This window comes from Sinocyclocheilus grahami, unplaced genomic scaffold (assembly GCF_001515645.1).
Source record: "Sinocyclocheilus grahami isolate Dianchi unplaced genomic scaffold, SAMN03320097.WGS_v1.1 scaffold428.1, whole genome shotgun sequence".
Lineage (NCBI taxonomy): Eukaryota > Metazoa > Chordata > Actinopteri > Cypriniformes > Cyprinidae > Sinocyclocheilus > Sinocyclocheilus grahami.
In genome coordinates, this window is record NW_015505607.1 from 63,122 (window position 1) to 86,564 (window position 23,443).

Below are 23,443 nucleotides of genomic sequence, written 5' to 3' on the forward strand. Positions count from 1 at the left end.
ATGACTTAGTTTCTCATAATAATGACTTAGTTTCTCATTATTATGACTTACAGAATTATATTTTTTTTTTTAGTGGCGGAAACGGGCTTCCATAGCTTCACTTGCAATGACTGGGTAATATTTATTCAAGTTTGTGTGAAGCTGATGAATATTTTCAAGAATTCTTGTGTTTGCAAGTTTTTGCATTTACTTAACTGGATATAAAGAGGAGGGAATGTATGGAAAATTTATTTGAAAAATCTAGGATTTTCTTTTTTTTCTCTACACCTATGACAGCATTTCATCTCTCGTTATACAAACGTCTGGTATGTCAAAGAACAATTTTCCTTTTCTTTTGCCTTCTTTGTCTCTCTCGATCCCCCTCTCTCTCTTGCTTTCTTCTTTTGTCCCTACTTTTGTATTTTATGGTCGATCTTGCTCCAACAATTGCCTCTATTTACTGACTTCTTTTATTCCTCGGCTTGGAAATGATTGTAGGGCTAGGAGGCGAGAGAGATCATGGGAGTGATGTAAGGATATGATTGACTCACCAGGCCAGTGCTGTAAAAGTGACGGAAATGAGAGAAAGGAGATTGCGCTACAGCAGAGGAAGCTTTGCCCCAGGTTTTCTTCATGCCAAAATGATCATTTCAGCCCACAAAACATTTATCTACATAAGACTCTCTGGGATAACAGTTGATACCCTTGAACTGTAATTTCCTTTTTAGATTTATGACCATAAACAGATGAAACGCACCCTCAAAATAGCATGTGTTATGTGCTGCATTACAAGTAAAACACGTGACGTATATGACTTGTTTTCCACTGAAGTAAAGCTATCTGACCTTTTCAAATAAGATAACTTATTTTTGTATTTTGTATTTATTTGCGGACAAGTACCGCTGAAAACCTCTCTTTTCTCCATGGTGGAAGCAATTGTGCACATGACATGCATAGTAGAAGTTGTGCATGATGGGTATTGTTCTAGACTACAGAATGTGTGTCATGCTTACTGGTGACATTTGGATTTATTTTCCAAAAAACGAACGGTGCTGTAGTGGAATCCAGTCAAGCTAGTTATTTGTAGTGGACGGAAATAACAATTTGGCTGTTGTCACAGAGCAGCGGCGGATTTCTCTGCCCTTGAATTCACAGGTGCGGCCTCCTAAATTTTGCTGTTGTCATAGCAATCAGTCTTGATTTCTCTTTTGTTGTGCATGAGAATAAAAAGGCCAGCTGTTAAGACATTTTTTGTCAAAAATGGAACAGAGAGATACATTGTTTCCTGTGGTTTTGATTCTTGTGTAAATACACTCATTCTGCATTAAAAAGTAATGAAATGCAACTTTGAGTGATGTTGCTTAGGGGCTTTCAGACTGGGGTCAGAGGACGCCCAGGGAACCGCGAGTGGGTGCTTGGAGGTCCATGGAAATTATGGAAAAGAAAAAGATTTTACAAAAGTTTTTTTGAGGATAGTATTATATAACATGAATATTAATATTAAATATTATATGATGTTTGGATTACATTGTCTGATACAGTGTAAATGGGTTGTTGTACATGAAAATATAACCACTACCAAATTTGGTCAGTAAGATTTAAAAAAAAAAAAAAATTAATTAATACTTTTAGTCAACAAGGATGCATTAAATTGCTAAAAGAAAAGCATTAAATTCTTTTGAACTTTCTATACATCAAACAATCTTGAAAAAAATATATCAAGGTTTTCATAAAAATATTAATCCGTTTTCAACACTGATAATACGAATAAATGTTATTAAAAAATTAAAATATGTAATATAAGGACAGGCAAAGCTATTTATTTTAATGACAGTAAAATTTGACAGTAAACTTATTTGCACTTGCAAAAAAATAATTTATTTTTGTTGATTTAATAAATTAGTTATAATAGTATTTATATATTTTATTATGTATTACTGTTCAAAAGTTTTTCAAATTTTGTAATGTTTTTGAAAGAAATCTTATGCTCAACAAACACTGCATTTACAGTATGTTGTGAAATATTGTTACCATTAAAAATATATATTTTCTATTTTAATATATTTTAAAAGGTAATTTATTCCTGTGATGCAAATCAGAATTTTCAGCAGCCATTACTTTAGTCTTCAGTTTTGCATGATGCTTCAAAAATCATTCTCATATACTGATTTGGTGCTCAAGAAACATTTATTCATATTTTCAGTGTTGAAAACAGCTTAATATTTTGTGTAGATTTTTAAAAAAAAATTATTTTAGGAAGTCAGTCCCTAACAAGTGGATCATCATATTCAAGGATTCTTGACATCACAACTTTTGAAAATTTCTGATATATAGCCTATATGTCAATGCATACAAACTTACGTTATGGGAAAAAACACTTGATCACTTCCGATGTAAAACAATACTTTCTATTCTGAACGAGAAAAAGTTACAGCATAATGATTATGTTAGTTATGTTTTATAATAAGTAACACGTTAATGTTCCTTTAATGTTCAGGCCATACTGAGACATCCAGGTGTTTGAAGATGCCACATGCTGTATCTGACAACGCCAAGAGATAGAAATTGCTGCCAAATAGGAATGAATGTATTTTTAATGGGCTAATGTAAGAGCTTGCTTTTTTATTTTTCCAATTTGATCAGTAATGTGGAGTGTGATTGTGAATGACTCTAGTCTCATGGATGGTGAAATTGATTTGCAGGTATTAAATCTTAATCAGAGCAGTCGAGAGGAAGCCATGAATAAATAAAATGCCGGAGGCTCACTGTGGCTGCGGATAGTGACCTTTGCATTTATCTACGGCATGTCAAGGTCTCTCCATTCCTTTCTCTCTCTGCGTCTTGCTTTCTTTCTCTCTGACTCCCTCCACAAATCTACCCCCGGTACACCTCTACTAACGTTTCAGAATGTAATTTAAATTCACCAAGCATTCCCTCGCTCAAATACACGCATGCTGATGTGTCCTTCTCAATGGGAAATCTGCATAAAAGTGGCGTAGTGAGTAATGCGCAGGGTTTCACTGACAGTAGCACATCCCATTTCACAGTTCTAATGGCACTGCTTTGATAATGAGCTGCTTTGAGGGATACACCGGTGATAGTTTGCTTATTTTCTGCTTGTGTGTATGTGTGAAATCTACTGGGACAGTTTGATTCTTATCATTGAGCTGTGATCAGAGGATCTGTTTTACAAGAAATGGCTTCATGAGGACCAGAGAGAATTCATGTTTGTTCATGGATCATATGTCTTTATGAATGATTCTGTATGCCAAGCGACAGGGCAGCGGAGCAGCCCGAGGGGTAACTCACTGGTTTCGTGTCCACTCAATTTAGGCTCTTATTAAATTGGCTTTGTCTCATGAAGTCAAATCGATTAACCACAGTTAGCGTGAGCCCCAACGCATCTGATCTGACCTGAATAGTGCCTCTGCATCCAGGTCAGTGTTTAGCAGCGGATTTCAAGTCACACAATGTACTCTGCTTCAAACTTCAGGTGGGTGACAGCCCGCTTTGAGTCCATTCTTAATAGCTAATTATGTTAACCACTGCGTCTTAATGCAGCAGTGTTACCTTGACAGCAGAAAAAGAAGGACAGGCCTGCATAAATTCGCAATGCTCGTTTTGCACCGCCATCCTGTAAACTGATTTGCATAATCGGGGTGAGGTGAGAATTTAAACAGTGTTGGGTTTTAGCACTTCACCCCCTTCGTGGTTGACGTCCCTGCTGGCCCACTCTAAATAGCCAATCTGTCTTCATGGCAACCACTCTTAGTGGAGGAGACCCTCACCTACACAGAGTCAATTAAATGATCACTGCAGTGAAAGACTGTTTTGACTGTAACGTCCTGAAGATCAACAGTATCTTCTGTAAGGTCACCATAGAGGAACTACTGCCTGGTTAACTGAATTTAAAGGAAGAGTTCAGCAAAAAAAAATGAAAGATTTCAAGTCTTCTGAAGCAGCACAATACCTTTGTGATGAATATATTTAATATATTTTAAGTTGTTACTGAATTTGTCACCTATGGTGCAGGTTAGATGTTAATTAAAAGTCATAGATTCTTACTTGTCTCATGACCAGACTTTATTGATGTAAAACCTGACCATACTTAATTTGAGAGTTATAGAGGCAAAATTTGTGTCGTATAGACATTTATGATGTTTATTACCCTTTTTTGGCGCTTGAAGGATGTTACTATGAACTGTCATCGTATGGAGAAGATCAATGTGAAGATTCTTCAAAAATGTTTTCTTTTATATTATACAACTGTTCAAAAGTCATCATGATCCTTCGGAAATCATTCTAATATGCTGGAAATATGCTCAAGAAACATTTTTATTATTATTAATGTTGATAACAGTTGTGCAGCATCTAATATAATTGAAAAGAAAGAAAAACAGCATTTATTTGAATCACTTTTGGTCAATTTAATGCATTCTTGCTGAATAAAAATATGAATTTATTTAAAGAAAAACTTACTGAACCCACATTTTTTTACTTTAATTTACATGGAAAAATAACATTATACAGGTTTGAAACGGCATAATTGTTTGAGTTCTTGAATAAACAATTCCTTTAAATTGTATTGATTATTTAATTATTTTGAAACAGTAATTCTGTGTTTTTTTTAAACTGACAAAACATTTCTCTCCTTTTCTCCTCCTGCTTTTCTCAATACCCTTTCCCCCAATGTTTTCCTCCTTTACCCTTCTTTATCAATGTTATCCTTACTTTCATTGCTTTCATTGCTGTCATTCACTACTCCTTCAAACCCTCCTTGCATGGTCATTTTCCTCTCCACTCTTCCTTTCCGGCGGTTTAGGTCTCTATCTGGACGCATCGTGGGTGGAGTGTGGTGGTTTTTCACCCTCATCATCATCTCCTCCTACACAGCCAACCTGGCTGCTTTCCTCACTGTGGAGAGGATGGTGTCGCCCATTGAAAGCGCTGAGGACCTGGCCAAGCAGACAGACATAGCGTATGGTACTCTTGACTCAGGCTCCACCAAAGAGTTCTTCAGGGTGAGTGGCCAAAGCTAATGGATTGAGGAGGGGGGGGGTGAAAGAGAAGGAATATTTTAAGTGCCGTGTTAGTAGAAAAAAAGAAATTCAGCGAAAACCCACAGATTAATAAACCAAACTAAGAAAATATGGCCTTAATTATAAAGTATACCAGGGTTCTCAAGTCTTTTTTTGCTCTACAACTAATTTTTTAGGTTCTAGAATTATAACAAAATTTAACTATATGCTTTAGGATCTTATATGCATAATCGCAAAACTGGCCAATTATGAATGGCAACTCATATTACTTTATACAGTACTTAAGTTCACTTTTGCATTCAGATAATGTTGTATCCTACATTTGACATTTATTTTATTAAAAACAAATTATACAGTATATATATAATAACTAAAACGTCTCGGGTTACTTATGTAACCATGGTTCCCTGAGTAGGGAACGAGACACTGCGTCCTCTAGGGGTCGCTATGGGGAACGCCTCGTCGTGACTCGTATCTGAAGCATACATTGAAAAAACACCAACTCGTTGGCCGGCGACAGCCATGACGTCACTACCGATTTATACAGTATAAATCGGTGCCGGGAGCTACACATCGTTCACTTCTTCGTCTGAAGCTTGCGTCCGCAGCATGGCAAGAAACCTAGAGGACGCAGTGTCTCGTTCCCCACTCAGGGAACCATGGTTACATCAGTAACCCGAGACGTTCCCTTTCATGGGAACTTCGAACTGCGTCCTCTAGGGGTCGCTATGGGGAACGGTATACCCACGCCACCATGCTGAGGGGAGTGCAAGCCAGAACCATGGCGAGCACTAAGAACCAACTCTACCATATTGCTATGGGAGTTGCCCATGGGACGTTTAGACGGCTGTCAGTGACGTTATTCCCTACGGCCAAAGGCCTAGCTACATACCCCAAACTACTTACCTGTTAGGGCCAGACTCCTGGGCCCGGGGTAGAGCTCAAGACTTGGAATCAGAAATAGATTCCTTTAAGGGAATACGACCAAGAGCCTAGAATCATACTAGTCTTGGTCTGTCACACAGGGGCTACCGCACGTTTGTCTTTGCATGTGGTGAAGGAACTGTCTCAACAGATCCTTAGTATATATATATATATACACATATATATACTGTATGCGAATGTATACAACAATTCAAAAGTTTGAGGTCGGTATAAAATTTTCAGTTTTTGCTCATCAAACACCACATTTATTTTATCCAAAATCTAGTAAAAGCAAATGAAATTTTAAGGGGTCATATGATGCAATTTCAAATTTTCCTTTCTCTTTGAAGTGTTACAAGCTGTTCATGAATAGACAAGATCCCTAACGTTGCAAAGACTAAAGTCTCAAATCCAAAGAGATATTCTTTATAAAAGTTAAGACTAAAATGGCTCGTTCTAACACGCCCCCACATGTCTATGTCACTATTTGGGAAGATTTGCATAACACCGCCCAAATGTTCATGCAAAGAAAGAAGGCATAACTTTTATTCTCGCTGTAGTACTGTTGTTGCCGCCGCCACCATGTCGTGAAGGCGCTGTGTGTTTCATTGTGAAAGCGAAACTACTTTGTTTGGCCTTCCAAAAGACGACACAACTAGAAATCAGTGGTTAAGTTGTATTTACAACACTGTTCCAGAACAGTTCAACCCAAATATTCAGATGTGTGCTGCGCATTTTATGGAGGACTGTTTCCTGAACCTGCAGAGTAGCCTACAATGCCGTCTACACACAAAGGCTGTTTCTATAAAGTGGGCAGTTCCAACTTTGCAAGGACAGTCTGGCGCTTCTGACTCACTGACTGTAAGTACGTTTTTTTATATAAAAAGAATTTGCCAATGATGATTCAAACGTGAGTTTTGAGCAGTGTAGAGTAGCGCTTGTTGTTTGTCGTTTCTCCGATCACAAATGCAGACATGGTTTTATGTTTACGTGGCGCGATATGCAATGCAACACGTAAAAAGACAGTACAAGTCATTATAATCAGTAATTATGTCCCCACTGGATGCAACAAATGCCTCATTTGTAATGGGTTTTATTGGTTTTGTCTCATGTTTTTTTTTACCTTAAACTGCATAAACACATTGCATTACACCAAATACACAACATAATGTTCTTTTTCGCAATGTCATATGACCCCTTTAAAATAACAGAATTTAATACTTAATTTATTCCTGTGATGACGAAGCTGAATTTTCAGCAGTCATTACTCGAGTCTTCAGTGTCACATGATCCTTCAGAAATCATTCTAATATGCTGATTTGCTGCTCAAGAAACATTTCTTATTATTAATGTTAAAAACAGTTGTGCTGCTTAATATATTGTGATTCATTTCTTTTCAGGATTCTTTGATGACTGGAAAGTTCAAAAGAACAGCATTTATTTGAAACATTTTATAACTTTATAAATGTCTTTACTGTCACTTTTGATAAATTTAATGCATCCTTGCTAAATAAAAGTATTAAAGACATTGACCCCAAAACCTTTAAACAGTAGTTTATATAATAATTTATAGATTCATTTATTAATTAACATAATTAACAATTAGTGCATTCATAAAAATCTCCCACAATCCCAAATGGGGTCCCAACCCCAAGGCTGAGAACCTATTAACAATAATTCAGTGACTAACAAATAATCTGCACCCTCCACACTTCACTGGCATTCTACATCTTTTACCCCAACTTTCAGAGGTCAAAGATCGCCGTTTATGAGAAAATGTGGAGCTACATGAAGTCTGCCGAGCCCACGGTGTTCACTAAGACCACGGCAGAGGGAGTGGCACGGGTGAGAAAGTCCAAAGGGAAGTACGCCTTCCTGCTGGAGTCCACAATGAACGAGTACACGGAGCAGCGCAAACCCTGCGACACCATGAAAGTGGGAGGAAACCTGGACTCCAAAGGCTACGGGGTGGCGACGCCTAAGGGCTCACAGTTAAGGTGGGTGGAGTAGTATAACAATATGTCATGTGTTGTTATGGTATTCCACCTTCCCTGGCGTGCCTATTTCTATTTTTTTTTTTGCTTTTCTCATGTGTACTTGTGTGCGCAGATAAAGGTCTTGTATACGTAGTGCTATATGTTTGTTTTTTCTTGTTTTGTTTTTTGTTTTTGTTTGTTTGTTTGTTTTTTAATGTAGCCTGAAGCAGGTCATTTCAAACTGATGCATGCATGTTAATGCCATGAATTTCTGAGATGAGAATCTGAATGTTTAACAATGAACATGAACAATTTGGACAAGCCTGTGAATGTTCTGCCTGGTCTGATGCTACCCAAATCTTTTTCCCCACTTATACTGGAAGTTACAGACATTTAAAACGCATTACAAGTACTATGAACTGTGTAAAGAAAGGTTGAGAAGAGTCAATTACAGATGACGGTAGCTCCCGGGATCAGCTGTTTTGTTGCGGAGTTACCGTGGTCTGTCTGACCCTTCTCATGATACCGGGGGGAAGAGTGTCCAATGGCGTAACGGCTTTTCTCCGGCTGTCCTGATGTCAGACCAGTGCAGGAGATTCACACGGCTTCAGATCTACAGCACAGTGCCCTTAATGCTCTTCTTTCTCTTCCCCTCCTCAGCTCAGATGTATCTCACTACATTCTTTCCCTATCCCGTTCTTTGTTCCTGTGGGCTGTGTGTTAATTAATGTTGCATTCAGGATAAACTGCATTCAGGATAAACCTCTCTTGAATCATTTGCATCATGTACATTTTGACCCTTAACTAGATCATAGATTAGCAAGATTACAGTGGAGTCCAAAAGTCTGCGACCACATCAAAAAATAATTACATTTATTTATTGATTAATTAATTGATGGATTGATTAAAGTATAAACTTTTAGGATTTTGAAATGATTATTGATTTTATTTTATTTTATTTTATTGAAAATATAAAGTTTTAGGATTTTAATATTTAAAACAAATGCATTATTATTATAATTATTACATTTAAATGTATGAATTCATTTATTTAAATTAATTTTACTACATTTATAAATTTTGTAAATATTTTACATTCTAGTTCACATTTATTTTAATTAATTGTTAGCATTTTGAAAACAAACGTATTATTATTAAATATTTAAATGTATTTATTAATTTATTTAAATTAATTAGACTAAATGTATGAATTTTGTAAATATTTAAGATTCTGCACTAATGACTGCACTTACTACACAAGTTTTTGGATTTTGACATTTTAAACAAAAATTATTATTATTATTATTAAATATATATTTTAATTCATATTTTTAATTATATAACTATATTTTGCGCTATTTTAATTATTAAATAAGAACATTTGTAAAAAAAAAAAATAATAATAATAATAATAATAATAAATAAAATCTCAAAAGGTCAGATATTCTTGCTTTCATTGAAGCATGATATGCTTATTATGATTATGAATATTGTCAAATCATGCTGAATGTCATAGAGAAATAGATGGACACATGCACATGTTCTAAGACGTAAGACTTTAATGTTTATGTTTTAATTATTTTAATATAATATTGTATAATATATTATATTATATTGTTTTAATATTTTAAAAGACCATGCTGATTTGCAGTGAAAAATTCAAAATAGAAGCATTATTCCTGGTCTTTTAGACTTTAGGACCCCAGTGTTTGTCATAGCAAGTTCGTAAAATAACATTAATTTATATGATATCCTTATATTTATAGAGCATTATTTACAGAATGATAAGCATTCCGAGAGCTGCAGGGAAAGGTATTGTCTGGTGTTTAGGCGCAGAATTGCGTTGCCAGCTCTCTTGTGGCTAAGCCAGATGTGGGAATGTAGGGGTCTGGGGAATAGGATCAAACTCATTCAGCACTTTCAGACGCTTAAACCCTCAGTGCTCATTTAAACTGTCTGTAAGCAGCATATAGGGAAAGTAACAGGCATTCAATATCGTGAGGTCCCTGTGAGCATCTCACAGCAATATTGAGGGCATAGTAAAGCAGTCGAGTGAGAATGGGAAATAAGGGTAGCTTGGGTTGGGGAGGGGGTTTAAAGCAGAGAGCAGGTATTGATTTTTCCATTCCTCCATCTGGAGGTGTGTAGTAAGGGTAGACAAATAAGGGTGGTGTAAATTAACATGAAAACAAAAAAAGAGAGGTTTGTTCTCTGTGGTTCGGTGTTTTAGTGTTTTCTAAGGGAAAGTGGGGTGGGAATGGGTGACTAATCTATAGAGCTTTCCACCCCTTTCTTTCATAATTTAACCTGATTGGATTCTGCTCAACTATGACAAACTGCTGCTACTGACAAACTATGTTTTATCGTTTCAAGAAGTGCAGTTAACCTGGCAGTTTTAAAACTGAATGAACAAGGCCTGTTGGACAAATTGAAAAACAAGTGGTGGTACGACAAAGGAGAGTGTGGCAGCGGAGGAGGTGGTGAGAAGGTTAGCCACTATGTCAACCAACGCGGGTAAACAGTTTCCTCTGTAACGGGAGCATCTGCCGGGGCACAATTTCATACATGACCTTCATCCTGACCTTGTTTAGCCTGAAGAGAGAGACGAACGCAATTACTGTCAGAGCACAAATATTCGCCTCGAATACTGGGCAGAGATTCCCTCGTCTGTCTTTCATCATGTTTCCCATCAAGGAACTTTTTCTCCTTTGAAATAGTTGCGTCTTTTTACCTCCAGAATCTTTACTTGCTGTTATTCTTCTCCTGAGGCGCATTAGCTGCATTTTTTATAGGAATGCAGAGAGCATTCATTGTCTTTTGAAAGGTGCTGCAGTGTCGCATTATGATTATGTATTAAAGACACGAACCAAAGTCAAAGGCATAGGCAGTTTTAATTAAATAAAAACAAAAACAAACAAAACTGAAACTGAAATTAAATGAAAATACAAAATTAAGATTCCAAAATTGTAATCATTTCAATGGCACTAGATAGCAATAACACTAAAACATTAAAACTATAAAAACATTTTACAATTATTACCATAGATAGATAGAGTATGTGTGTGTGTGTATATATTATTTATTTATTTATTTATTTTGTATATATTTATATGCAAGTAACACATGAAGTCAGTTTGGATAAAAGCATCTGCCAAAAGCAGAAATGTAACAACTAAAACGGATTAGAATTGTAAAAAAAATAAAATTCATAACTGTAATGACCTTGGTTAGAGGGATATGAAAAGGTTGGTGCCTATGGTATATGCCAATAATTGTGGTTTAACAGTAATTGCCACCAACATTGGTAGAGAACAGGCCGTGGCAGTATGCGCCCGTTACCCAAAGCGATGGAGCAAGGTCCTGTTCATATGTCTGTAGCTCCAGTGCCAGGTCCTAAAACACTGTTCCCTTAAATGGAGCACAGAGACATGTATCACAACGGGACCCTTGGCTCGGTCACTTTGCCAGTGCAACTGCTGTGTCAGCTGTTATGAGTGAATAACATAAAATAACATGTCCTATGATGTTATTTATGTTATTTGTGTTACATTCCTCTGCGCGGTTGAAGAACCCCCGTAAACCTTGCCGTTTTGAAACTGAGTGAATCAGGCATCTTAGACAAGCTGAAAAACAAATGGTGGTACGATAAGGGCGAGTGTGGACCCAAGGACTCGGGAAGTAAGGTCAGTCTCCACAAGTCTGGGACCATCACTGTTGTCTAATGCTCAGTGAGGCAGAAAGTCACCAGTATCTAGCGCATGCTCATCTGTAGGGAGATTTCAGATGTGCACCAAGCAGGATAGTTCCAGCATGCCCTGCTTCTCCACACTAAATGTCTTCTTAGATGAATCTCTGTTTTTAGTAACATACCTAGTACCTGAGAGGAATGGAAGTGACTGGGCTTTTGAAGGTATCCTAGATTTATTTAACCGAGTTTACCATTGATTTCTCTTTGCATGACAATCCAAGCAAGCCCAACTTTTGTGGAGCGAGAAACAGGCCACGTGTGGAGATAAGCTAGAACACAGTGAGAAGTTAAAATCCTGTCTCGTTGTGTATTCGCACTTGAAGCTAGCGATCCATTTGAGAGTTCAGCCAAAAAGAAAAATGAAAACGTCTCCTGTAATTACATACTAATTGTCACCCTTTAAAATGCTGTCAAAGCACTGATGCCTGATAGAAGTCGCCACAAAAACAAAAGCTTTTCAGATTAGCCTGCAAGCTAAGCAAGGTTGATTGGGAGGATATGAACGGATTTGTCTGTAAATTGTAAATGTGTGTGAATGTGTTTTGGTAGTGAGTAGATTCGTAGAGTAGTTCTCTGAATGCGTGCGTGCAAGTGTACGTGAGCTCCTCTCCCGCCACGTTAACTTCCTGTCTTCTTGTTCCTTTCCTTCCTCTTGCATCCAGGACAAGAGCTCACAGGCCCTCAGCCTCAGTAATGTGGCTGGGGTCTTCTACATTCTGGTCGGGGGCCTGGGCCTGGCCATGCTGGTGGCCCTCATCGAGTTCTGCTACAAGTCCCGAAACGAGGCCAAGAGAATGAAGGTGGAACAGTCTGAACGTCGCCCCTCTTCCTGTCCTCTCCCCAGTCCCATCCCCCTCCCCAGCCCCCAGCCCTCACCAGAGCCCAGTCCCGCCCACAGCACTCAGAGTTTAGCCACATATAGAGAGGGTTACAACGTCTACGCCACTGAAGGAGTAGAGATGTAGGAGGTCAGATGTACGTAGGTGCCCGGCAGTCGTAAGTGGAGCTCCTCTGTTTTCGCTGCCGTAGCTTGCCGTGGTAAAGCTTCTTGTGTTTGTGACGTCCTTGTTCTGTCTCCTCCACGTGTACTCCAAGTTGGAGACGTGCATTCACATATTTGTGCATGCTGAAGATCGAGGTACCTGGACTGCACACGTTTGTAATCACATGCCAGTGCGGTAACCTCTCTTACCGAGTAAAGAAGAATAGTTAAACCAAGCTTAAGATGATCATTTCACCCTAGGCATAGTCTGAAACACCCCCTAGTTGTGAATTTCAAATAATCTTTGGCTCCAAAGGACTATGCCAGATGCATTTAAGATGCTTCATTGCTGAACTGTGTCATAATCTGGTGTTTTGTATGTGCTTGCTGATAATGTGCATTCATTCAAATAATGATGCTCTGGCTTTTTAAGTCCGTGCTGCTGACTCCCATTCTCTCTGTTCCTATCTTTCTTTTCTCTCTGGACGCAGCTCACCTTCACCGAAGCCATGCGGAACAAGGCACGCATGTCCATTACGGGGAGCGTAGGCGAGAATGGGCGCGTTCTGACTCCCGACTGCCCAAAGGCTGTCCACTCCGGCCCCTCACTGCGGCAGAGCTCCGGACTGGCTCTGGTGTCATCCGACTTACCGTGAAAACCAAAAACGTTCAAGTGCCTTAAACTCCACAAGACCACAAAACAGACATCAGAAAACCGACCCTACAGCAATGACGCCACCAAGCTGAGCAATCTTGCCTACAAGGTAGATTTCGAAAGAGAAACGAGGCCCCTGGTGGCCAAGATACTAAACTATTTGGCGGATGGCTATCGCACAGACTTCTGTGTTTCCATCATGTACATTCAAAGAACTTGTGCTGCCTTTGAGAGTCAAGCGGGTGGGAACAAAGAACAGCAAGCTCAACTGAATCTTGGTAGCTGTTTGGCGAAAAAAAGATCTGCTCGTTCTAACACTTTGCCATAACCCTTGCCAAACCGAAACTCCGCAACTCAACATCTTAACATAGCTAAAAATGGGCATTTGTTTGCCCGAGAGGGTATTATTAACATGGATATGGTATTAATGAATACTTATTAAATAAACTGTGAAGAAGAGTTCATATATATATTCTATAAAATCATACATAAAGTAAATTATTTACATTGTTTTGTAAATAGCAGACTGTACAACTCGCTTGCTTTTTAACAAATTTGTAAATAGCTGATTCTGTAGTGGACAGAGTGTAATTCTCTTTTTAAACCATCTTTAGAAAAAGGATTAATCGCAATAATGGTTAGAAAACAAAAAAAATCATTTGATTTGATTTATGTAGATGTACAGGAACTTCTATGGATTTAATAACATGGGCATGTTATCAGTGCCAGTGACCTATGCGCCCATGATTCTCGGGAATGTGGCACACACCCTCCGCAGCAGCCGCTGCTGTTTCCCAAGCCATGCCCTGCATAATCACTGTGCAGTCGTAGACCATGGTACCCTCTAGACTGTTTTATTTTTTCCACAGAAGCATATTTTATTTTTGATTTATGTGATTACTGAAAAACAATTGAGAAGTATTTAAATGTTCGTCCATTCACTTTAGAGCAGAAGTCTTTATGAATGATATAATGAAATCCAATTGGACGAGAAACTAAGCTAGCTTAATGGCGCAAATGTGTATAGAAATGGAATAGAAAGTTTTCAGAACACTGACCGCCTCTGAAGACACTGTTTGTATCATGAGAGCCATGGTCAGAGTCCAGCTTTGGCCCTTTTTTTATGAAAAACACTGTGTAACCTCATTCAGGCCTTCAGCATGTTCTCCAGAAAACTGTAGCAACGGACATCTGGACGAAAAGGACAGTACATGGACAATTTCAAAGCTTCAGGACACCATACTGATCAGTCTTTCTCTGCCCAGTTCTGTTTAACTTGCATTTGATCTGAAAGTGCAATTTATGGTCCCCCCCTTGTTCCAGCAACCCCTCGTTTTGATAAATACACATGTACTTTTACTCAAGCACACAATATGTTTGTCTGTCATTGTATTTTGTCCTCTTTATCCTCTCTGCCTTCTCTCATTCTGTCTCAAAAACACACACACGCACACAAATGATCCTGATGCATATTGATGATCAGTGTGTTTGGAGAGTGGCATTAGGTTTGTTCCCCCATGGTCTTTAATGCTGTGATGAAAGTGGTGTCCTTAGGTTAATATGTTAAAATTGTAAATATTTATTTTGATCATTTTGTAGTAAAAAAATATTAATGGATATGAAATTGCTCCTCTGTGTCTTTATTTGCGTTAGTAGTGTAATTTGAACTCTCTAAATCAGAACAAAAGATGTCTAACTCAAACAAGTTCACCCAAAAATTAAAGTTCTCTCATGATTTACTCACCCTCAAGTCATTGCAAACCAAACAATTTTGGTACCATTTACTTCCATTGATTCAAAAAATATATATATATAAATATAAAATAGGAGTTTTCTCCTATAATGCCTGATGAGGTTAGAGAACGCCTGACAAGAGAGCAGAGACCATTCCTTCATCCAGAATCACTCCAGATCCTTCAGATTCCCAGCTCCATGATGGTGCTTCTCCTCAGTTCACCACACTCATTTTCAGGGTGCAGGTCAGGGAACTGGAATGGCCATGGCAGAAGCTTGGTTTTGTGCCCAGTGACCCATTTTTGTGTTGTTTTTAAGGTTTGTTTTGGGGTACTTTTTATCTCTGTGTTCACCAAACCTATCTTGAGGGTTTGCTGCTAAAAAGCTCATTTTTTTAGTTACATCTGACCATAGAAGCCAGTCCCGTTTGAAGTTCCAGTCGTGTCTTACAACTGAATAAATATGCTGGAGATTGTTTTTGGTGAAAGTATTTTCTTTTCTTGATTTTTTTCTTGAAGCCCTCCCAAACAACATGTGGTGTAGGTGCTGTTTGATCATTTTTTTAAAGGTTTTCTGACCCCGAAACACAAACTTTTTCTCCAATTCTCCAGCTGTGATCCTTGAAGAGTCTTTGGCCACTCAAACTTTCCTCCTCACCGTGCATTAGGACGATATAGACACACGTCCTTTTCCAGGCAGATTCATAAAATTTTCTGTTGATTGGAACTTCTTAATTATTGCCCTGATGGTGGAAATGGGAATTTTCACTGCTCTAGCTCTTTTCTTAAAGCCACTTTCTAATTTGTTAATCTCAATTATCTTTTGCTGCACATCAAAAATACATTATTTGGTTTTTCTCATTGTGATGGGTGATTAATTTGGAATTTGGCCTTTGTTTTCCTTCCTATTTATATTTCTGTGAAACAGGAAGCCATGGCTGGATAATTTCATGTTCATAATCACCCTGGTGTGCTCAAAATATATTATTCAAAATATTGAATCCTCCAATATGCTCAAAATATTTTTCTCATAAGAATTTCTAGGGGTACATCCAATGTGTATTTAAGAAAAAAACATTTATTTCATAATAATATTTCCCCCCATTTTAAATTCTTATTCTCCAATGAAAGGTTAGATTTTTGTGTTTTTTTTAAGTAAAAGATCAAAAGGATTAATGCAGATTTATTTTCACAGCCTTCTTTTATCATATTTACCAAGGGTACCAACAATTCTGACCACCTGTGAATATATAGTGATGCAAAAAATTCATTGATCCCCTGCTGGCCACTTACAAAGACAAAGACAGAATTTCAACCAAAGAATCCAGAAAAAAAACACATTATATGATTATATGAAGATTCTAAATTGATTTACATTTCAGTGTTTCAAATAAGTATTTGATCCCCAAGCAAAACATGACTTAGTACCCTTATTGAAACCTTTATTTGGCAAGCACAGAGGTAAGATGTTTCTTGTAGTTGGTCATCAGGTTTCTGCTGCATTAAATGTGCCATTATTATATTATTAGAATACAGTAGCCTACAGTGATTATAATAAACAGTAAAAACCAGGAAAGCAATATTTAATTTCAGACAAAGCCAATGAAACCAGACATTCATTGATAGGAAACCGAATGCTAACGGCATACTTCATATTAAGTATATACTGCAGTATATACTACAATGCATACTAGAAGTGGCATGTTATTAAGTAATTCCAGACACCCTATTGCAGGGCACAGGTGGAAAGTACAGAATGCTTGAAGTGAAGCCATTTTAAAACAATCATCATAAAGTAATTCTAAAGCAAAATCCTTCAATATGTGTTCAGTGAAAAATGTATTGGTTGATGGTAATGCCCCGTCTCGCTTTGAGCTCTTATTATTATTTGTTATCATGCTAAAAGAGTTCTTAATGCCTCTCGACATCCCTGTCATAAAATGTTTGGACATTATGCTAAACGCTGTCACTGGCCGCTCCACAATAAAGCAGGTGTTGGGGAAACAGGAACTTGCATGTGACAGAGTGTGTCTGATGTCAGATTGGCTGCCATGTCTCGTTGGGCCTTGACTGTTATTGAGTGGGCAGATAACAGTCCTTTCTAAACCATAACCTGTGTGTATTAGAAGACTGAACACCTTCTGTGTATTTTTGTCATCACACAGGCATTGTAGTCTCAGATATGAAGCACTTTTGCTTCATAAGTTTGCATAATCACTGGCCGCACAACTAAATACTGTGTCTTCTGGTGAAAAATCTTAAACCAGCCTTAAACCGGGTTTGCTGGCCTAGAAACTGGTTCTAGCTAAGATGGTCTCCCAGTCTGACCAGCTGAAAGTGCACAAAACCCATCTAAAACTGTCAACAGACTAGCAGATCAGAATCGGTTCATTTAAGATGTTTTTCAGCTGGGCTGACATGTTTTATAATGGTGTTCCTGTTTCGAGGGGATGTTTTATGAATAATAATGTTAAATAATAATCTTATAAATAATTCATGCTTCACGTTAGGTATATGGGTACTTATTATTTAGATTTCCTTCTTTAAAGCCCAACATCATGTATCCTGTAACCGCATCTGCTTTCTCCAAACATAACCTTTAGCATAAATGCATCTGAGGATGAACGAGAGTCCTGACAGAGAATATAGCTTAAACGTTATTGCCCCCGTGCGATCAAACTCAGAATAACAGGTGTACTTGTTTGTGGCCGTTTTATTTAGTATTATCAGTAATACTATTATAGTATAACAATGAGGTTTTATTTTTATATTTTCCGTTTTCATTTTAGTTTACTTTTTAGTAATTGTTATGTGCTTTTGTCATTATTATTATGATAAATATTACTGTATAGCTTTATTTTAGATTTATTGTTCTCTTTTTTTTGTTTTGTTTTTTGTAATTGCTTTTCATTTCATGCGGCCTTTTTTCGGAGGTATGATGATTTATAAAGCACCCCAGAACTATGAATACATTTCCTGATAAAGCATCCTGTATTGTTTTTGTGGGGAAAGAGTATTTACGCATGTGAAAGAGAACACAAAAACATTCAGCCATGCATAATGATGAGCTTTAATAATGTTTCAATGTATTCCACCTCTAAGGCTTTATGTACAGCAAGTGCTTCTGTCTCATCTGTAAAAGTGCTGCAATGAGAAATATATGACACTTTTTACACATAAAAAATTATGTGGAAACACAGTTCAACCAATAGCTATTAAAAAGAAGCTGCTTAACACTGCCAGTAGCATAGACATTCATTGGACCGATTAACAACATTAAAATTAAGTGACATTCTGATAACACAATTTTTTGCAGCCAAAAACTAAATCATCATGCAAACCCTGTGACCGTCCATTGTGTTAAAGGGTTAATGGACAAAAGAGTAACATGCATTTGTGATGTGACAGCTGTAAAAGTTAAAAAAGAAATGCTGAAGAGACCAAAGAAAGCCTGAAATACTCACACTGAGGGCTAAACTTTAGAGTTATACATTAATTATGCTAATTAGTGTCTTAATAATACAATAGAGGCACAAAAGAAAACAAGACTGTTCTACTAACTGTTCTAAACGTCACTTATTGCTTTGGTGCTAGAACAGAAAAATGGAACATTCCATATTTTATTTTATATATATATATATTTTTTTTTTTTTTTACATCAACATTAATAGATTTGTAAAACAATAATGTGCTCTGCATGATAACATTCACAAAACACACATTATCCTACCATATTTGGCAAGTAAATATTTGATTTTAAGCTCTGCTTCTCGGCAATATGTAGTAGTCTATGTACTGTAAGTATATGATAGAAGAATGAGATTCAGAATATGAGGGTGATGATAATGGTTATGGTTACTCATTGATTACCACATAAATGAATGTCGACTCTTCTCTTTTTTGTTTTTAATTAAAAAAATTAGGGTCACTGTGAGCCACTTACTGAACGTCAGTGGGGCCAATTTTAAAGTGTTTAAAAGCACTTCTAATCTCATAAAAGCACTCGCATGAATTCTGTTAAAATGTATGTATTATTTGATCAGTTTAAATCATCATATTTACAATTGTTTTAGACTTGTCATGCCAACAATGTTATAAAATGGGAAATAACACTACACAGAAAAGGTTAGTATTTTTTCCAGGCTAAAATTATGTTAACATGTATATCTTGTGGCTACAGTACTAAAACAGTGAGTATTTTAATATTTACAAAGTGGCCCCATTCACTTCCATTGTAAGTGCCTCACTGTAAACCAGATTTTTGCTTTTTTAAAGAATTTTTTTGTGGTAATCAACATTATACCAAAAGTACTGTTGATTGAGCTTAACTTGTACTGAACCTTGAATATTCCTTTTAAAGACTTACAATAATTAAACAAAGGTTATATTTAATATAACAGCTCTGAAAGTATATGATAGTGTATACAAACAATGGCCATTTGTTTCTAAGTGTGCCTGGTATCAGTGCAGCCTAGTGCGGTGAATGTGGGTAGAAACTCTCACAAGCTCAGTGTCTTACCTAATATGTACCAACAGCTCTACCTACTGGTGGATAGGGAGCCCTGTCCTATCGGGAGAGATGTCTCTCCCATCCACATTCAGATAGCTGTAAATATCACAATCAGTGTGAAAGCACTGTTGCCATGTGCACATACAATCAACATGGTCTGCAGCAGTGCTGGTGATTTTCAGTTACTTCTGGTCGGATGGGCTGAAGGAGACATTGGTGTGAGAATACATGAGAAAGAGACGGGTTACGCAGCTGGCAGTAATGAGACATGGGCTTTTAAGGATGAGATGGTGAAAGGTCACAAGAGTTGAGATGAATGAAAAGCTACAGGTTGACCAGGTGAAGGTCAGAGGCAGTGAAGTGAGGACACAGTGCCATGTCAGGGTTCTTCAGCTGCTTCAGGATGCGCTTGTGGAACTTGGTGCGCACGCGATTGAACTCCATGATGTCACATGGATCTTCCTCGATCCAGAACCTGTGGAACTCCTGCATCAGATAACCTAAGAAAAATAAATAATACCGGTAATAAATATAATAAATGATCATGTCAATATAGGTATTATTTACATATTTACATTTTTAATTTCATATAATCTTTTTTTAATAATAAACTTAAATATAATATATAATAAAATTAACAAGCTTAAACTTAATTAACTTAAATAATTGTGTAATTTAAAACCAATATTTAACCACAAATATAAAAATAAATAATTATTATTATTATTGTTGTTGTTATATAATTTTTAGTAGCAGTTAGTATCTACAGTCTTTTATAGAATTTCATTTTATGTAAATTATATAAATGACATTATTAATAATAAATTATATATATAATGAGAGAGCAGATTTATAGACTGATATACAGATGCTATATTTTTAGTTTTTATTCATCTATTTTAAATAATTGTAGTTATATAATTTACATAAAAATGAATATTTGTATAAATAACAAATATTAAACTACAATAATAATAATAATAAGAAGAAGAAATATTATTATTATTATTATTATCTATGCTCTTTTAGGGAAATTTATTTTATACATATTATACAATTAAAGTTATTAATAAATAAAAATATTGTATGTATGTTTATAGTATACAGATAGATTGATAGATAATTGTTTTATTTATTTTGTAAAAATGTTATATAATTTACATTACATAATGTAATTGTAGAATATTGTATAATTTTTAATTGTACAATTTGACTACAAATATAATAATAATAATAGTTTTATATGTGTATTATTAATAATTTCACTTGTATAATTTACAACAATAGTTGATTTCACAATGACAACAATGGTGACATTATGATAGCACTCACAGAAGGTCTGTTGGAAGTGCACTAGACTTGGCATCTCTGGTGCCACATTGTACAGATGAGTCTTCAGAGCCCCGCTCACTAGCAGGGAATATGCCAGGTCTGTGATGTTTATGCCAACTATGGCAAAGGAGTATCTGTGCCACAAAAGATTTGGGTCAGCAAAAAACACAAGGTAAAAGAAATCATTGTTTAGTGTAAATAAACATCATAAAAAGTTAAGACACTGCAAGTGTTTGTGTGTGTGTGATTCCATCTGTTCTGTGCTTTAATTGTGTCTGTGTGTGTACGTCAGCAGTGCAGTGATTGAGCAGGCTTCATGCTACACATCAGAGCTAATGCATTCTGAAAGCTCATGACAAGTAGAAGAGCCTGATTCAAATCCTCACACAAAGCACCAATGCTGACACACAAGCAGGGTTCAGGCACTGCACACACAGCAGAATTATTTTTAACATTCACAGATTTTGGAACTGGTTCTTTGGTTGCTTACTGGCCCAAGTGAGAGAAAAAAAACAGTACAACATTTCTGTTCTAGTCCATGCAATAGTTTGCAATATTCTAAACTCACCCAATCGCTTTGTCAAATTTCTTCTTGTCCCACTCAGCTTCGCTCATCTTGCTGTTTGAAAAACCAAAATGTTAGAGTGTGTCCACTCAGTCCTGTGCTAATAGTCCTTAAACAGCGACTATAATGCAGTCAACTATAAACAACGACAATTACACATGTGAGATTCACTGTAGAAAAGAGAAAGCATTCACAGCTACTAACCAATGTTATAATGGAGCATAATGCCTTGTGTTTAGAGTGAGGTGAGGTTGGACATTTTGAGATAAAAAAAATAACAACATCAAAATACAGCCATTAGATTGAGGCAAAATGATCAAATGAATTTCTTACAGAGAGAGAAAAGATGGAGTACCTGGCTTCCTCTTTGGGAACGTTCCTGCGCATGACAGTGATGGGAATAAAAAAGAAGCAGGAACAGAAAAAAAGGAATGTGTAGGTGCATGATGGTGACATGCATGCTGAAGGTGTGATCGATTGCACGGCATGAAAAAAAATTACCTGTTAAAATAAACATGGTATGCACACACAGTATAAAGCAATACACTGATAAGAGCTTTCTGGGGAACTACACCCTAATTGACATCCTGTCACAAGATGCTGATGCTGTGTGTTGCTTTTGGTGTGTTTTTGCTAATGTGTGTTTAAAGCTTAAATGTGTCTTAAAGCCCATCAGTGATACTGTTTTGGATGTGAAAATATATCATAACTGAGTGCATACAGTAGAGTGTACATAGTAACCTCCTAAGAGAACTATCTAAAGGATCTGACCTGTGTTTGGGTTGCAGGGAGTCATGAAGAACTTGGAGAGCGGTGGCTTTGTCATGCTCTGCAAAATACCTGCAAATAAAAGATGGAAAATTAGCCATTGAATTGTTCTGTTCAAAAACCTAGTGAGTTGCCTATGTAGACTGCATTTTAAGGCCACATACAGTAAGTGCGCTTCCTGTGTTTCAAAAGCTAGGCAACTGCTAAGGCATTGCAACAATCTCAGTGAAAAATCTAAGGCAAACTAAATATTGATTATAAATACATTTATTTCATTCATTAGTAAAAAGTAGTGATACAAACCTATGTATTTTACCTAATGTATGTTATACAGGCTAACTATAGTGTTATTACATTAGCAACATGCTAACATCAAAATCTTTTGCTAACTGATGAAAACATGTTCAGTGTAATTCATAAACTTATTTTACCCAATGTAAGTTATGTATTAATTGCTTAATAGAGTATGGTGTTGTTAGCTTAGCAACATGCTAATGTCAAAGTCTATTGCTACCTGATAAATGCTAGTTCAGTTCAGTCAATTAGTTTATTTTATATAATGTTAGTTATGTATTTAATATTAGCCTATTAAGATATTGTGTTGTTAGCTTAGCAACATGCTAGTGTCAAAATCTATTGCAATTTTAATGGCACAAGCCTATGTAGAGCATTTCAAATTGGTCTTTTATGAGGTTCCATGATGGTTAAGATGTTTCATAGGTAGCTGCCTATGTAGTTACTAGACAGCAAAGGCACACTATGTTTTGGAGCAGAGTTAAAGGGGTCATATGATGCGATTTCAATTTATCCTTTCTCTTTGGAGTGTTACAAGCTCTTGGTGCATAAAGAAGATCTGTAAAGTTGCAAAGACTAAAGTCTCAAATCCAAAGAGATATTCTTTATAAAAGTTAAGAGTCAGCCACGCCTACCTAAAACGGCTCGTTCTAACATGCCCCCACATATCTACCTCACTATGTGGGAAGATTTGCATAACGCCGCCCAAATGTTCACGCAAAGAAAGAAGGCGTAACTTTTATTCTCTCTGTAGTATTGTTAGTCTTTCAGCCATAGTTTTTCCACCATGTCCTGAAGACGCTGTGTGTGTCGTTGTGAAAGCAAAACTACTTTGTTTGGTCTTCCAAAAGAGGACGATATCTGCTTCGTCATGCCTGGAGCTGATCCGTGCTGGTCGCTGAGGGAATACATCAACTTAGTGCTGTGGATCACCGGAT

General features: G+C 36.8%; 1 protein-coding gene and 1 pseudogene across 6 annotated transcripts in view; one reads left to right on the forward strand and one right to left on the reverse strand.

Annotated features, from left to right (window-relative positions):
- LOC107551597 (glutamate receptor 4-like) overlaps positions 1-14,842 on the forward strand; it is a 41,436-nt pseudogene extending 26,594 nt beyond the window's left edge.
- Positions 14,843-19,312: 4,470 nt separating this feature from the next.
- Positions 19,313-23,443, reverse strand: part of LOC107551621 (ELMO domain-containing protein 1-like) — an 11,108-nt gene continuing 6,977 nt past the window's right edge. For 3 of the 6 annotated variants that reach the window (XM_016233294.1, XM_016233297.1, XM_016233291.1), the window contains 5 exons: positions 22,215-22,283; positions 21,799-21,822; positions 21,447-21,497; positions 20,879-21,012; positions 19,313-20,046 (listed from right to left, as the gene is read on the reverse strand). In XM_016233294.1, the coding sequence (XP_016088780.1) occupies positions 19,871-20,046; positions 20,879-21,012; positions 21,447-21,497; positions 21,799-21,822; positions 22,215-22,283 (454 nt within the window). In that variant the 3' untranslated portion in view covers positions 19,313-19,870. Of the gene's footprint in view, positions 20,047-20,878; positions 21,013-21,446; positions 21,498-21,647; positions 21,672-21,798; positions 21,905-22,214; positions 22,284-23,443 lie in introns of those variants that run through there. The other 3 variants (XM_016233295.1, XM_016233293.1, XM_016233296.1) reach the window with 2 other exon arrangements.